We start from the raw sequence: 17,711 nt of genomic DNA, 5'->3' as shown, positions 1-17,711 counted from the left end.
AACACACGTCTGCCACCCATTAGAATATACAAAATGCGGGCTTGCGGGTTTTTCGAAGAGTTTGTCGAAGAGAAATAAAAATAAAAAAGGGGTCTGCGGGGATGGGGGATGAAAAGCCTCATCCAGGTGGAAGCTACTTTCTTTTGCATTTGGCACGCTCTGGCTGCTCCATAAATATTTATGGATATGTGAAAACGTGCACAACATACTGCGCTCCGCTCCGGTGGTGGTGCTCATCAACCCCATACTGCGGCTTCATCCTCTCCAAAGGATCGCATGGGAGACAGCGAGTAGCTTATCCTCATTCCTCTGCACCGGCTGGCCAATGAGCGCGAGTAGGAGAGTGGGAAAAAGTGAGGGAGATCTCGAAGTTTCCTCCCGGAAAACACAATAGCTAATAATGAATTGGATTAGGATACGGTGTGGTGTCTCCTGCTGTGGTAATGCCACTGAAGCGATGCTTATCGTCACCTTCTGCCGTTCTGGGGAATGAGAATTGACGGGGATTTTCTGGAAAGGATTCCCATGCTTCAAAAGTACGTGTTATCCCTTTCGTCCTTTATTCTCCTATTCCTTTTCAGAATTTGCTGCTTAATCTAATCCTCGAGATACTCGCAACAATCCCCTTCCCTCTCTGAGAATCTCGGAGTGTCACTCCATTTGGTCGACCCACAAACCAACCGACGGTGTCTTATCTTATCACACACAAAAACGGGTGCCATTTTGCTTTGGATAGGAAATCGAAACGTCATCCTTGTGCGTCTGTGTGCGGCATTGGAAGGTCTGCGTGCGGTACCGCAAGTGGTATTAATCCGATTGCCTAAATGAAGGGAGCATTCAGAGGCGAACGTTGGCTGCCACTCGCGTTGCTATCGCGCTTAGTATCGCGATCGATTGCGCACACATTTGTCGAACGTCGAAAATTGCTTCCTCTGACAGTGGAGTGGCCACACGTACACGCACACGAGCAAATTCATCTTCCTTCGAATTTGTCCGCCATTGTATCTGCGAGTGTCAAACGGTTTCTGGCGCGACGAGCGCATTGAATATTTATGAGCGGCGGCTCCATCAGTACTCTCGACCACGAGAACGACGACAACAACTAGGACTCTGTGCGCCGTTGGTGTGTTTCGGGGTTTCGTTCTCCCAAAAACCCGCTAGATAAGGTCGGTGTGTCGTGTCGGTGGTGCGCCGGTGAATTGGTGACACTCGAAGCTAAAGGCGGCTCCCCGTTTTGTGGCAGATAAGCAAAAAGTGGTCCGCTGAAGCGAGATGTGTATTGTCGCCACCCCAATTGGCACGACGCAAACGACAAGCTGGCTAGGCGACGCGAATGATTATCCGAAAAGGGAAAAGCCAAGCACGACCGCCGAGCCAAGCGTTGCGCGCGGAGCGTTGGCACGGCATTATCGGAAGCTTAAATCGCAATCACGGCACCGAGGTACCGAAGGCGAAAGGGAAAGAGAAGACGTAGAAGGCGAACACACATTTGCAGGAGGTGTCAGGCCAAGGCACCGCCGTTGGTGGGTCCTTGATTTGATGAGTTTTCCACCTAAGGAAATGTGTGTTTGGGGCTTTTGCGATGCATCGATATCATTTAAGCTCACTCTATTCGGATTGTTTCGAATTTGCTCATCTGCTATTGGGTCCTACGGTCTGCTATTGGGTACATCGGAGCATCCCAAGGCACAACTTTCTGTTTATTGTTCCCGGAAAATCATGCCAATTCATATCCAAAAACCATCAGAAGCAACATGAGCACGAGCAGAGCCACAGTGCACAACGGATCAGCGCCGGTAACTAATGATGATGCCAGCGCTCACTGGACACACAAACCCACACACATGGCGAGATCCTCCCACATGTCAATTTATATTCCGCACTCATAATAATGCGCCCCGTGGCCCACATGAACTTTCCTCCTCCTCCTCCTCCTCCTCCTCCTCACGAACCACCACTGCAAAAAAGCCGCACGCCGAAGAACCGAGATAAACGAGCCCAATTACCCAAACAAAAAGCCATTCATAATCCTCCCCATATTCTGGTCTGCCCTCGGGTCATCCCGACACATGGAGCGATGGAGGCGCCCCGCCCATTTGTGCTGATGGAGGCGCCTGGTAGCCGGTGCGCGGGAACGTTATTTTTATTGCTAAAAAGCGAGTAAACAAATCAAAACAAATGACAGATGAATTTTGCATTCCAGACGGGCACGTGCACACATACACCGCGCCCTTGCCCTCGGTATCGAGGAACTATCTGTCTCGGAACACGGGGTGGGGAGTGGCTTTTTATGCTGCACCATTTTGATTGAATGATGGGAATTATGTTCACCGATAGCCGACGGAAAAGCGGCACTTCGGCTGTCCAGATCTCGTTAGCTTTACACACAAACACGCACACAGACAGACCAGCAACGTCGGTACCGGCGGATGGACGAAAAGGAAAGCATACGTCCGGCTCATCGTCGGAATGACTGTAATAATCCCTGGCCCTCCATTCCCTGTAGCTGACATACGGTTCATTTTTCATTCCGACACACTGATTGCACACCGGTGCCCCGGTACACGGATCCGGTGTACCGGACGATGGCCACACACAGAGGAACATGACATGGGTGGACTAACTCCCTGTGACATATTCCCAATGAAACCATAATCATAAGCCTAACTATCCAGCCCCTGGTTCCGTTGCCCATGCCAGGATACCGGGCAGCGCAATGGAGGACAGATATCCAGACTGGACCATCGGAGAGCATTTGTATTTCTCATTGGCGTGATGTTTCGATTTGATTAAAATTGCACGGTCCCATGACACCAGTGCAGCGCTCTATCAGCTTTTGTGGCCTCGGCACGGGTCCTTGTGTCACTGTGGACAGGACATGCACTGATCGAGCAGCGGATAGCAAGAGCTCAACGGAAGTATCGTAACGACCTATCGTGCGGGACATGGGAACCGAAAGCTCCATTTAAGTTGCTACCCTTTCAATAAGTGCTAATAGATTACCAGCTAGACCCTGCGCACTGCAAATCGGTTAAAACCGGTGTGAATGTAGGATAAATGCTTCTCTCTCTCACCCCTTTCTTTTGGGCGCATCATTTGTTGCCCCGGCTCTCAAATTACATTACGCTGATAGCGAATAGATATTGCGCATATCACGCCGTAAGCATCTCATTCCTCGTCCTTCTACTCCTCTTACGCTGCTCCTGTTCCTTCCAGCCCACCAAAAACCCTGCCCACCCATAATCAAACAACGCCAAACCGAATCGAAAACGCCCGCCGAGAACGGGTTTGGGTGGTTCATATCTAAATCGGTTCAGAATAAATTGAATTTCAAATGAAGAAACGGGCTCCGGAGTGGAGTCGCAGTCGCGCGGTGCCAGGTCGGTTGGATCCTGCAGCTCGATACCGATTCTCGATTGGTAGCAAAGTGACAGCGACGTGGTGGTGTCGCTAGGCGTTTAAATCGAAAATATATCTTTATATAGATGTATATTTTCCACCGAAAAAGCAGGCCGCCCACTAACCGCGATGCGGAGCGGTGCTGAGCCCGAAAACATCCCGCTGGGAACAGAAAATGAAGGGTAGACGGAGAGGGGTGGGCAGGGATGACTGGCTGATCTGCAGCACATCATTTTTCATCTGCTTTGCGAAAAGGGAACTTCCGGCAGCCTAGATTTGACACCAGTAGCAACACCAAACACGAACACACAGGCTAACCCCTTTATCCTTCGGCGTCGTACGGTCGCTCGATTGGGAATGGCAATGGGGTGGATGGGTTGAGGGAGGGGGGAATCCCTTCATCCCAAAAGCGTGCGCTTCCCGTTCACGCTCACGCTACTAAGCGGCTAGCAGCCCCCGGGAGGATGCTTTCGTCGATCGATATCACCTTTCAGCCTCGCCCTTTTGCTTCCCTTGGAAGAAGCGCATCCCCCATCGCTGGTGGGCTCAGAGAAGGATCTGAAGGATTTATGAAAAATTCAAATCCAATATTATTAAACTTTGAGGAGCAGGTGGCTCCGGGGGCCACGCCACCCTTTAGGAGAGGAGCTTATGTTATTGTGACCGAGACCAATAGCGCTCATGCGGTTCCGGTATTGTGTTCCAATCGCTCGCTCTCTCTCTTTGCTCGTTGGTTGTGCAGCATTGCCATTGCGATTGCCGATCCATTCTTTAGACGTTCGAAATTCGGAATTGCATCTCTTGACAAAAAGAGCAACAGCAACATCCAACCAATCCACAATCGACACAGTTCATTCCCTCCCTCTTCTCACACTCGTTTCCCATCACTCCCTTCCTTCCAGTGAAGAAAGGAAAACAAACATGGGCGCGTGTGTCCGTGTTGCTTGCTTGCTTGCTAGCTTGTCGTATCGTTTTATGAAATTTATTTTTCACTCCCCTTCACCACCAGCAGCAGCACCGTTACGCTAGCACACCTCACAGCGATACGGTGACTGTCATCGAGCGGCAAAAACGATTGGAAACCAACCCTCCCTGTGATGCACCCACATCAGCATATTCTCCCCAACGTACACACGTTTGGAGCTGCGCCAAAAACCCCCTCTTTCCCACCGCCCCAATTGATGCTGCTGTTCTCGGTGTTTCGCTGCATTCGCTTCTACCACCGGCGAGGATACCGGACGGAACGAATGGAACTCAGTATGTTACATCTCCGATGAGTTGTAATACATTTCCTATTAGCAACATGTCAGTCTCCGGCCCGGAAAGGGACACAAACGGGTGTGCGGTTTTGTATGGGCATGCACGGCGGAAACGGCAGCCAATTGGTAACGCGATTCAACATTGGCGCATGGAGCGCATGATGGAAAATGGTGGAACGTGAAGCCTTTTTTCTTGTTGCTTACAACATCATTCCATCGAGCACACATTTGGGCAATGAAGGAAAACTACGAACGGCACGGCGATGGCAGTGAATTCCTGGAACTTTCCTTTTACAACTCGCGCTTGCAAAGAACGTGAGTGGTTTAAATAGAACTCTCTATTCATGGCACACGACGCGACCCGGTTGACGGTTTGTTTTGTGCAGAGATTTCAACGAATTTCTAATTACCCAAAAGCAGCTGCAGCTTTTGAACGCGTGTCGGTGTCGCGTCATCGTGCTGCAATATGCAAACTCATTATGCATTATGATGATGGACGCTGCATTGGTGAGTGAGCAAATATTAAATTCATTTACCACCGCCGCGCCCCCCCCCCCCTCTGCATAACCTCTCGTTATGCATTGCGGAATATAATGGGACACTTTGGCCTCTAGCACCTGCACCAACTCTTCTAATATGTTGTCCATGTTAAAGGTAATGAAATGCTTTAATTAGATATTCATCGCTCGCCTTTGTCGTTACCTGGAATACACGCCAAACCAACATTCACCGACTGGTTCCCCGGGCGGGGAACATCATGATTCCGTAGCAAATGGCCACTTTCAAAAAGTGGTCAGATGAATGATTGCACTCTGTACATATACAGCACCACCGCCTTGCAGGCGCATGTGAGCTCCGCACTCTGGAACATGCGCTACGAACCAGCACTGTAGTTGGTTCATCTTTTTTTTTTTGTTTCCTTTTTGTTCCAGCACACAAGATAAATGATGTGCAGCGTAGCGTACCGGCTGCTGGTGCTGCAGTAGTAGCCAAGATCGACCGCTCGCTTGCTCGCTGTTCGGTGCGCACGGGAGTAGACCACAGAGAAACAGGAGGAAAACATAACTCCCACCTACACTGCTGGCTGTGGTTGGCACGCTAAAACGGATTAGTTCGTTACTGCCAGCATTCCATAACCGTGTATGTTGCACCATTTTACTCTCTGCCTCGCTCTCTCTCTCTCTCTCTCTCTCGCCGGTCGCTAGTTTATTTGTGGTTTTTTGTCTTCTCCGGAACCGTTTCGTTTCGTTTCGGTCCGAAGTTGATAAAACCCCTTAGCATTCCCGGGGTGCTTTGTGCTGGGAAAATAAACACACCGATGGAGAAAAGCATTCAGTCTCCGGTGGAGCCATCGACGGAATGGATTTGTTCCAAACCGGCACACCGGCCACAGGACCGCGGCCACGAACGCATCTGCTGCGGACTTTGCTGCTCCGAATGTGGACCCTGTGATCCCCGGGTCCTGTTGTCTGTGTATTTGGACAAACGACACGGCCGGTCTGTTCCTAAAAGAAGCGAGCGAAAACAAAACACAGCCCGAGTCAGCTTGAGCCCGGCAAACCCGGTGCCTGGGCTCTGGGAGTGGACGGAAATCTAATTTCCCGTTTCCAGGGTGTGGCTGTGCAAGTCTCAACTTCATCATCAACCACCGCCGGTGGAGGAAGAGAAGATGGGCCATGTGGTTCCCTCGATTCTCCCCCGGCGGGTGGTTGAGTTCGATGCGATTTGTTGTTGAAAGTTGTTTGCATTAAAATTCAATCAAGCGCGAGTAAACAAAATCGGGTCCAGGGAGAGGCATTCTCCAGCGAGGGCGAGGTCGACCACCATCTGGAGTTTTGGTCGGCCCATTGGGACAGCGATGTCTTGCAGTGGAGGTGGTGACCGGCCCAGTGAGCCGATGTTTATCTCCTACCAAGCCAGACTGTGTCACTCGCGACGGTGAGGGAGCCGTGAGCGGTGGGGGCATTGCATTAAAGTTAGGTTAAACAAAGGTGTAATGGGGTGTCCCGACTGTGCACTGTCCCTTGTTTGATCCGGTTTACACACTTTCCGGTTAACAGCCGTGTTCCATCGCATTCCGGGTCCGGTGATTTGGGTTGGGCCATTTTCTGGGGGACGGAGGGAAAGGTTTGGACATTTGAACTTTGGAGCACACTGGACACGGATTTTACTTATAGGGCAGACAGTCATGAAATATGGAAATGGGAACTGGCAAGTAATATGTCGATCATTGCAATGAACCAATGCGTATCGATTTGTTTCATCAATCAGCTATCAAGTGAATAATCCCACTAATTCTTGTTGCGAGTGTCTCGTACAGTCCAGACATTGGTTGGCAATAACTTGCTATTGATAGCAACACTTGGAGAGTGAATAATAAATTTCATTTGATGGATTGTAGATTTGGGAGGCCAATGTGCAATAAGCAATCGAAATCCATGCAGTAGTTAAAACGTCGTCTCCAATATTGGTCGTGAAAAGCAGATGCAAGCATGCTGAGCGGTCGGATGCTTATGTGGATATTTTGCAGTAGGTCTTATTTTCAACATCCACCGTGATGCGTGCAACTGTTACTCACCCTTATTGTTCTCGTACAGCATACTCTGCGGTCCACTACTCGTGTTGTTCCGAAGAATTATCATGCATTCAAGTGAAACAACCGAGATCACAGTGCGATGTGCTCAACATTTCTTCGAAGGCGGTTCAATCGCTGCCTCGTCCGCTTATGGATTTTGACCTGCTTATGCTGCAAATCGATCGCCAATCTATGCTGTATCCAGATGGTGAGATCACGCGAATGTTGAGCAGCATTACATGGCGCGCTACGTATGAGAAGTTCAAAGAAAAGGTTTTGCGCATTCCTGCAGACTGTCATTTGAAGGAAATCTTTGTGGATAATGCCAGACGATTGCGCACAATCAAGGTGTCGGGCACAAACAACGTGCTGAATGTGTTAAGAATAACAGAGAGTGCCATACGAAAGATACCAACCTCTCTGCAGCACCTGCAAAGTTTGAACAATTTGTTCATGGGCCGCGGTCTTCTGGATTCGTTTAATATTAATCCTCTTCACCGACTTCGCAATCTTACCCGTATTCACCTCAGTACTAATAAAATGCGCCGACTTGAGGTGAGTGACGATCGAAAGCTGACTATGCCCGTTCAGTATTTAGATTTGTCGACTAACCTGCTGGAGTACATCGATATGAAATTCGTTAAACCATTCCAATGGCTCCGCAGACTCGATTTGCGCGGCAATAAACTTAAGCAAATCCTAATGAACACGCCAGTTGTATTCCCATCGCTTGAGTATTTGAACCTGGCGTACAACGAATTGACGCAGGTGAACTTCTCCAACTGGGTTGCACCGAAGCTTGACACGTTACTGCTAGATGACAACCGTTTGATACGAGTACCGTTCGGGATTGGTCGATTTACGGATTTGGCTACGCTGCATTTCTCTGGCAACCAACTAACGACTCTAGACCTGCAACAGTTGGAAGGGCTTTTCAAACTAAAAACCTTCCATGTTGGGGAGAATCAATTGCATACAGTTCTCCCAGATTGCCAGCCCAGAGGACAAAACACTACTTGTCAGCAGATTTCGCTACCAGCTTTGAAAGAGCTTATGTTGGGTCAAAATTTTCTGACCAGCATCGATTTCAGCGCCTGTGACTTTCCTTCGCTGAATCGAATTGATTTGTTGAAAAATGGGCTGAAACGAATACTCAATCTGAACAAATTTTCCAAACTTAACTTTTTGGACATTCGGGGAAACGATATATACTGTTTAATCTTCAATCGTACGGACATAATTTACAATCTTTATTTGAATGCCCGGAAGTCAAACGGCAACAGTACTTGTCCCACGAACTCGTCGTTTCCGCACCCGTATGAGCCAGGAATAATATGTTGTAACCAATGAGGGCATCGTATAGAAAGCCAATAAGATGGACCCGGAAATTGTGTCTAATTTAATAATTCTTGATGAATAATGTATGCGAACAATCTTACATCTCTCTTACACTTGCACTTTCAATAAAATCATGCGTGAGCAACTACTAACACCCTTGCGTTGCATTCACGGAAAACTGTTTAGAGTTTAAGGCATGTTTATTTGCAAAAACGTGGTTAAAGGTTATTTTTTTTAAGTGAATACCATTTTAAACTGCAACTTGACAAGAACATTTGATTCTACTTTGGGAAAGATTTATTAACAACTTCATCATCGATGGCATCAAATTTTATCGCGGAAGGCGTTTTATCGAAAAGGTAAATTTACCGGTGATCATCGTAGCCGCGTGCTGGGTCATCAGAGAAATACAAACCAATATTTTTTTTTGTAAAATTACAAGTTTATTCAGGTGGCCCCAGCGATGTTTTGTTGAATTTCAAAATTTTTCGATTTTTGGTAGATTTTTAAAGTTGAGAAAGTGATCACACCGGGTTCGTTGCTTAAACGGGCAAGTCTTTTGATTCGAACCAAAAATGGTGCCCTTCTTTGCCGCGTGATGGGTCATCCGAGTCCAATTTTGTTCACAAATCAACCAAATTAATGTCGATAGATAGTCTTTCTTTGTGTGGATTGCTTCGTAACTCTTCAGTCCTTTCTGGCTTGGATATGAGTGTCACCTTCGGTGTGAAGCATATTTCCAAAATGATGTAACCCTCTGCTATCTCAGGTAGGTAAACGAATGTCCACGATGACATCAACGCGTACCACGACCACGTGTGCAGGTGTACAAGTGCAGTGCCGGGTCAACCAACCGCCATTTATCATCCGGCAGATAAAATAACGCAAACGTCAAGCAAATACCAGCGACGTGACTTTCGCACCTGCTGATGCTGCTTGCCTGGTGGTAAAATATGACATTTGCACCCCAGAGGTTGCGGCTGCACCAGCACCCCCATGGATTGCATGGAAGGACATTTTCATTTGGCGCAACCGATGCGGTTCCTCCCCATCGTGTTAAGCTTTCACTTCGCATGGTGAGCGCACATCCCATCGAGGTGTGTTCGTGACAATATAGGGGCTTCTACCTTTTATTGGTTTCCATCCGTCCTGCGCTGGGCTTCGCTCGATTGGAAACTCCGGAAGAGGTCTAATTCGATATTTATTCTACCATGGCCTCGATGGGAGTGGGTGCAATCTTGCAAAAAGCATCCAACCGGATGGAGTCCATTTACCTTTGAACCTTCTCGGTCCGCTAGCTGTTCGTGTGTCGTTCATGCTTTTCTGGCTTCCCTTCCTGTGCCTGGGGGACTATTATAAATATATGAAACTCTAGAATTAATAAAATGTCCCTGCACCTTTGAAGACATTTTCATTTCTTCCGTTGGCGTCGTACCACGCTGGAACGCGGTTCCGGTTTCCAATGGTTCCACTCTGAATGGTCCGTTGGCTTGGCGCTGAGATTTGACCATTTAGTTCAAATAAATCTCTTCACTTTTCCCCCCGACTATCTCGTGGAACGGTGGTCCTAGGTCTGATTCTGGTCCATGGTCAACCCGCCCACCGGTTCTCGTTCCTTTCCGGGCTTTTCTTCTTTTCCCTTTTCCTTTCCCTTTTGTGCTTGTGAACCGGTGGCCTCGTTCATCCGGGCATTTTTTTTTATTTGGCCTCGATGGTTCCGTTGGGTACGGAACGGATTTTCAATTCACTTGGCTTGCGAGCATCCGCACCCCCTAACTCCTCCCCCACTAGGAATCTCATTCATTGACCCGGAAAGTGGATAGCAGTGAAATCGGTCGAGCTGCTGGAGCGGATTCGCTGCAAACCACCACCGTCCGCCATGAGACGCGAGGATAAATCTCTCCCACTGAAAAGGGGTCACTTCTGGGGGAAAAAACACCCCGGAAAGCCAAAATGGCTGCCGAAACCGGTGCTATAGGATTTTGTGAAGAGGATGGTGGGCCGTGGGTGGCTTTTTCGGGCACTCCATGAGTCACCCTGAGGCCAGTGGTCCTTTTTGGGGTGTTTTTTGGGGACGATAGTGCTTGGGACGTGTTTTTGGTGGGAAAAATGTTACGCGGAGGTCACGAAGCTCTCCAGAGGTCGCCCGAGAGAGCGAGAAAGCTCGAGAGGAGAAGGAATGAGTATGATTTATAGGGATTTATTAATTAAATGATTCCGGTCCAGTGCGGCGGCATCTTTTGGGACGCCGTCGTCGACCTACATCGTTGACAACTTCTTTCTCTTCTATTTCTCGTGGGTGCCTCGTTATCTTTCTTCTTACGAAGAACGCAAAGAACGCTGCAAATTGGAAAATAATTAATTCGGAAAGGGAAGTTCACGTGCCGTGGGCCTTTTATTCCGGGGGAGGTGGAGTGCAATGGAGGCGCCCTGGTACGTGATTCGCGCGAGAAACGACTTATTCGCGTTTTATGCTGTCCGATTATGGAATGCAATGGACATGCTAAACGGGTGTCTGTCGCGTGTGATGATAATATCCCACCCAGTAGCACCACCGATCCTATCAGGCATGCATTTTACGGCCACAACTGGCGTTGTTTGCCGGACGATAGCGCACCAGTTTGAAGTGCTAGATATGTGTGCTCTAGCCATTCGACCCCAGGCCAGGACAGTCATTATCGTGATGGCTAACGAGTTGGAACAAATCACGGCACTCGCACGCGGGGGCTTCGACTGGAGCGTGTGGTTCGACCGGTCATTTCGAGGCGAAGTCCATTGAAATTTAATTAAGGACGTGACCGACTCCGGCCGATATCCTCGAGTTAGCTATCAGACGCATTAGTGCGGCAGCGGGCGGTATCGAAGACCAAATGGCCGGCTGGCAAGCGCGTCCAGTCGAGATAACCGAGCCTGACAGAGCCGCTTGCCCGGGAGTCTCGTTGGTCATAAAATAGGACTTGATTCTCCGACGTCGGCTGCACGCTTCACCGGACACCACAACACAACTTTGTTGCCGGAAAAGTCACACCGGAGCTTATCGGGACCAGTCCCCTTTCTCCTCGTGGTGCGCCGCGGACCGGCTGACCTCATCGATGCGATCATCGCAACGCCCCCATAAAAGTTCATTCGATTACAACTCATTAAACAAACTTATCCGATGGGTTTTCTATAATCGGATCATGTAATGACTAAGTCTTTTTATTATTACGGGCAAGCTCATTAACAGGATTGACTTTGTGTCGCTCTTCATCTTGGTTGGTTGGTGGGCTGTTCCATGAACTGCTTGCCATTGAGACACTTTGAATCGACAGGATGTCTCTCGAAATATTCGAATCATGCAGCACGTGCCACGCGATAGGTCAGCATTAGAACTAGCCATTATGATTCATCATTCGAACTGCTGACACCATCAACAAGTCCGGTTCGGTCTAATGATTTTATTCACGGCAGTCGAGGGAAGAGATGTGTCCATTGACTGTCACAGTTTTATTGCGATATCATTCCTTTGGATTATACTTGTAATTATGAAGCAAGAAAGAACATGTCGATCGTTTCAATAAAGGAAAGTGTTTCGATTCATTTCACAACTAAGCCATCAAGTGAAATGACCTTTACCTGATTGCTAGCCTCTAGAAAAAAGTCTAGACAAGGTTCACTAATCACTAGCTCTTGGTAGCAACATCTAGCATGTGAATAATCGATGACACAAAATTGATGAAGCATAGATTGGAAGATGAAAGCATTATCAGCCAGTAAACTCCGTGCAGTGGTAGAGAAGTTGTCACTCGACACTGCGGTCGGAAAATACTTATCATGAAAAGCGATTGGATTCTTATTTGGATACTGTTCGGTAGGTCTTAGTCCCAGTATGCTCGTGTGCTCAGTGTTCAATTATTCAGTTTTGTTGTAGTTCATTTACTGTTGAAACAACCAAGTGCAAGTGCTTCATTTCAACGATTTCAATCTTTGAATGTATTAAAATGTATCTACAATCTTCTGCATTCCACTATGTTACATGTTTTCTGTGTGTTTGTAATTATGAAATAAGATGGATATTAATTTTCGGTCGATTATCGTGTACTGATTTATTTCATCAACCCCCACCCATTAACTATCTGCTACCGTATTGCACAGTCCTGGCATTATCCGGTAATCATTTTCACTTGGTAGCAACACTTGGAGAATGAATAATAGATCTCTTTAAGTGCAGCATAGATTTTTGGGGAACGTTTATGTAAGCGGAAAACTCTCGAAATTCATGCAGTAGTAGGAAAGTCGTCAATCGAAACATTGGTCGTGATAAAGGTACCATGCAAAGCGGGTGGATCCTTGTGTGGTTGCTTTCCGGTAGGTCTTGTTTCGTACATACTCAAAAATCCGTACAACTGCCATTCAGTTTCTATTGTTCTCCTAGCATACTCCTGGAGTTACCACGTTCGCATGTGCGAAGGATTATCGTGCGTTCAAGTAATACAACGAAAGTCCAATTGTGATGTTCTTAACATTTCTGCAGTTACTGCTCAATCGCTACCTCGTCCATCAACGAATTTTGACTTCCTAATGCTGCAAATTGATCAAGGATCTTTGCTGCACCCCGACGGTGAGGTCACGCGAATGTTGAGCAGCATTACATGGGGTACTACGTACGAGATGTACCACGACAAGATCTTGCGCATACCGGCGGACTGTCACTTGAAGGAAATCAATCTGAAATCCGCCCCGCTACTGCGAACAATCACGGTGTCGGGCACAAACAATGTGTTGAAGTCGTTGACAGTGCATAAGAGTGCCATGCGAAGGATAACACCCTCTCTGAAACACTTGCAACGGCTGGAGGTTTTGAATATACAATATAGTCTTCTAGATACCTTTAGCTTGGACCCTCTGCAAGGAATTAGCAACCTTACTGAGGTTGACTTGCAGCATAATTGGCTGCGTCGACTGGAGGTTAGTAAACGCCCAGAGTTGATGGTACCAATTGAGAAATTGGTGTTATCGTTCAACTTACTAGAGTTTATCGATATGGAGTTCTTCACACTGTTCACGATGCTTCGCGATCTCGATTTGCGACTGAATCGACTTATACAACTGAGCACTGTCGCAAATAATCCTGTAGTGTTACGATCGTTGTATCGTCTTAGTCTAAATCACAACCAACTGACGGTGCTGAATCTCACGAACTGGATTGCGCCACAGCTTGGCAAGCTGGAGCTGAACGGCAACCATTTGACGCAACTTCCGCTCGGAATTGGTCGGTTTGAAGATCTGGTTGAATTGGTTGTATCTTCCAATCAACTAACGACGCTCGATCTACATTCTTTGGTTAGCCTACGCAAACTAACCCTCTTGAATGTCAGTAACAATCGATTGCATACCATTCTACCAGATTGTCAATCGCAACAGAACACTTTCTGCCCGGCGGTTTCACTACCGGCGTTGGAAAGCTTAGCTTTAGATAACAATTTTCTGACCAGCATCGATTTCAGAGCCTGGGACTTTCCTTCACTAAAATCGTTTGAATTGTCTAAAAATCGGCTGAAACGTTTGCTCAACTTGAAAAGGTGGCCAAATCTGTTTCTGCTGAGAATCAGGGGCAACTGTATACGCTGTCAGGTTTTCAACGGCACAAAAGCGCATTACCCATATCTCTTCGATATCCAGGAGACAACCGACAACACTACTTGTCCGACAATCTCATCGTTTCCACACCCCCATGAGCCAGGAGTAATCTGTTGCAATGAGCAAGGACAGTAAAAGAAGCGATCAACTGAGTCTCATACTTGTTGTTGTATAATGTTTGTAAACAATCTTACATCTCTCTTACACCTGCACTTTCAATAAAATCACTCACGGAAATCAGTTTTATATTCAAGGCTTGTTTATTTCGCAAAGAACCACTAACTCGTGCATGTAACGGTAGGATTAATCCGAGTGACTCGTATCTGTAGACGGACGCTAGATAAAATGCATCGTTCCTCGTGATGCTGCAGAGAATGTTGCGTTTCATTTTTTGATCACCATCACGAGCACCTAGCTCGTCCTCGGTGGCCTACACTAATGAACATACACAGAGAGAACGGGAAAATGTAATTGACATTTTGTACCGGCAGCTGCTAGGTAAACTCAAAGGACACAACCGTCCAGGACCGTCGGTTCGCGATAGTAAGGGCGGTTATAAGCGCTGACCATCATCCTGCAATGACCATGGGCACGTGTATGAGGCAAACCACAAGCAATCACTTTTAATTATTCAACCGTGTCCTGCCACACAGCCAGCCACTGGAGCTCTGTCCACTGGCCAATGCTTTCCCTTTGCACTAGCAGCAGCAGCAGCAGCAGCAGCTACAGCAACATGACCTTAGGCCTACAGTATAGCAGCAATTACGGGACTCGCGGTCGCATATGATGATGATGATGAGCCTGCGGACTCACCATCAACGTCGCGATTCATCAGCCCACGGCTCCGAGTTACCGAGCAGCGCTTGACCATCTATCTTCTCATCCTCCATCACTGGGGAGGTCTCTGGTGTACCACGGATGTGACATCAAACCCTCCCCCCCTCCACTGATGGTCCCCTATGACAGCAACTGTCCATTTGACCGTACTCTAACGCTCAGTTTGTTCTTCTTTTCCTCCTCTTTCACCCCCCTCGCAGATGAACCTTCTGATACTGTCCTTCCTGGCGGTGGTGTCGCTGTCCCACTTCCCGGCGCAAACCTACGGCACACCGGCGGCAGCCGCCAACGGGGGCCACGATCCGAAGAAGTCAGTGGCGGCCGCCGAAGCCGCCCAACCCGTTCACGACAATGGGCTGAAGGAGATCTGGCAGGAGGACGACCGGGAAGTGCTGATCCGTAACGAGCGTGGCACCAAGAATGGTGGTGGTGGCGGCGGTGGAAGCAGCAGCACCGGTAAGAAAGAGCGTAAATCGGACAAACGGACCGGCCAGTCCAGCGGTGGTGCCGTGGCCTCCAAGGGTCACAAAAAGGTGAAACCGAACGAATCGAACCGCGATTCGGCTGCGAGTAAGTGATACCCATTCAAGCGGGGGGGCGGCTGCCAAGAGCGAGATGCCGGGTGAGATTCGGCCCCTCGAATCCTGGTGGACCGCTCGGTTCCTGGTGGACCGCTCTCCAACTACTCTACTACCGCACCTCTACTAACAACGTGTGCTGCGTGGCTTCTGCGTACTAATCCGATCGATCTCAAAAGATAAATCCTTCCCCCCCCCCCCTTTTTCACGCCAATTTATTAGAATGTTCTCGTGTGTACTTGTGTGTCCTGTACGTGTGGTAGGCGTGTGAATATTAACGCTCGGACAACCAGCCAGCGTTGCGGATGATTGGTTTCCATCGAGGCGGAACCGGAAACCATCCCAAACAATCAGCATCTCGACCACACCGAGCTCCGGGCCGAGCACCGCACCATTGACAGTTGTTGTGGCCACCCAAGGGCGGGGGGGTAGGCAGGCATGACGACGCTAATTAGACTCTCGAGCCGCAAACTCGAGGACGATACTGCCTGAATTCTCTCTCACTCGCTCGCTCGCCCTTCTCTGGCAAAGCATTTAGTGGTCCATCCGTTGGTCTTCCCTGCAGGACACTAAACAATCATGGTGGCACACATACACATTCTCTCGGTGTATGTGTGTTTAGGAAGCCTTATTTACCGGGCGGGTTCTCCTCATCCTGCCAAGCCAAGCGGCCTATAGTGTCGTCGTGAATAGGATGAATTTAATCAAAATTAGGGTTTGCGAATTGGTGTGCAAGTGTGGCCAAGTATTTGTAGCCTTTCCACCACATAGATAGGTAGAGAGAGAGAGAGAGAGAGAGAGAGAGAGAGAGAGCGAGAGAGAGCTGCTCTGGAGCACGTAGCTCCAGGACTGCAACATATTCATGCTTGCTGATCTCGCAGAGGAATACGTTTGAATCCCCTTTAGTGCGGATATCCCAGGGCATGCCGAAATGGGGGCACCACAATCCAATCACACCTCTATGGCCACCACCACCTCCTACGCTGGTGCATGCAAGGCAACTAGCAACATCTGCAGGATAACAATCTCGTGCTCCGCGCTGGAGCGAGGCAACATTGCTACCATCCTCCAGGACACGATGCACACGCTGTGTATGTTTGTGTGCAAACTACTAAACCCCCGGACCGATGCTGATTACGATTTTCATTTTTCATGCTTCCCCGGAATCCTCGTCCTCGGGTGCTTTGGTTTGATTTATTGTTATTTGTGTTTCGACGCTTGGTCCGGGTCCGGGTGTTTTGTGATGCAACGCCACGGGAAGTTTAAATGTCACTCGTGATGTCGTGATGTGGCGCGGAATGTCCCGTTTGTAGAGCCTTCCGGATGATGAATGTCCTTCATTTTTAACGATGAAAAGGTGCTCCGGTGAAGTCCAATAGACAAGTTGATTAGAGGTCAATAAATTTGGGGAGATGATTAGTTTTGTTGGTCAGACCATTAGCTGGACTATTCGAATGGAAGATGAGATGGAATCTCATTTGTCTTCTCTAATTTAAAATATTTAATGCACAGTATAGAAAGAACTGTATAGGAATGTGAAGATGAAGAAATGTTTATTTCTTCTACTATTTTTCTGCAAAACAAAGAAGCTCTTGGAAGAAGTAACTAACTCAACGCAATACTAATACAAAAAAGAACTCTATCTGATGTACTAGTGCACCACTTCCACTACAACTAACAATCGCATGTGTTTGAGTATTTTGTAATTTGGAATTAAGAGAATTTTTACTAACATTCTATGCTACGATTTGGTGTGTGTGCTTTGCTCATAATAATATAGTTTACTAACCCATTTTAAACCGCTACTAACAACCTACCAAGCCTCCTGAAGCATCATTCCATTAACTCTCTGTCGTCCCCGACTCTCCCCGCGTAGACTCGCAGTGCCGGTACAGCAAGGGACCGTGGACCGAGTGCGATGCCAAGACCAACACGCGCTCCCGAACGCTGTCGCTGAAGAAGGGTGAAACGTCTTGCGTCCAGACTCGCACCATCCAAAAGAAGTGCAAAAAAGGTACGATCGGTCGTCGGTCGAAACGAAGCGCTCCGTGGGCTAATCACGCGCCATGCCTCTCTCTCTTTTACAGCTTGCCGTTACGACAAGGG

The 17,711-nt window shown here is 48.1% G+C and overlaps 2 protein-coding genes across 5 annotated transcripts in view; both read left to right on the top strand.

Annotated features, from left to right (window-relative positions):
- LOC126575998 (uncharacterized) overlaps positions 1–17,711 on the top strand; it is a 49,268-nt gene that overhangs the window by 27,740 nt on the left and 3,817 nt on the right. For 3 of the 4 annotated variants that reach the window (XM_050237054.1, XM_050237053.1, XM_050237052.1), the window contains exons 3-5: positions 15,228–15,597; positions 17,482–17,619; positions 17,693–17,711. The exon at positions 17,693–17,711 is cut by the window's right edge and continues 167 nt beyond it. In XM_050237054.1, the coding sequence (XP_050093011.1) occupies positions 15,228–15,597; positions 17,482–17,619; positions 17,693–17,711 (527 nt within the window). The remainder of the gene's footprint in view (positions 1–15,227; positions 15,598–17,481; positions 17,620–17,692) is intronic. The other variant, XM_050237055.1, reaches the window with a different exon arrangement.
- Positions 2,470–14,946, top strand: LOC126576862 (probable serine/threonine-protein kinase drkD). Its single transcript, XM_050238164.1, is given in 5 exon segments — positions 2,470–2,475; positions 3,053–3,082; positions 3,085–3,159; positions 13,585–13,893; positions 14,893–14,946. Coding segments are annotated over 5 exon segments (474 nt in total).

Source organism: Anopheles aquasalis, chromosome 3, assembly GCF_943734665.1.
Source record: "Anopheles aquasalis chromosome 3, idAnoAquaMG_Q_19, whole genome shotgun sequence".
Taxonomy (NCBI): domain Eukaryota; kingdom Metazoa; phylum Arthropoda; class Insecta; order Diptera; family Culicidae; genus Anopheles; species Anopheles aquasalis.
Note: the sequence above shows the minus strand (reverse complement) of the source record. Positions and strands in the feature narration are given on the sequence as shown.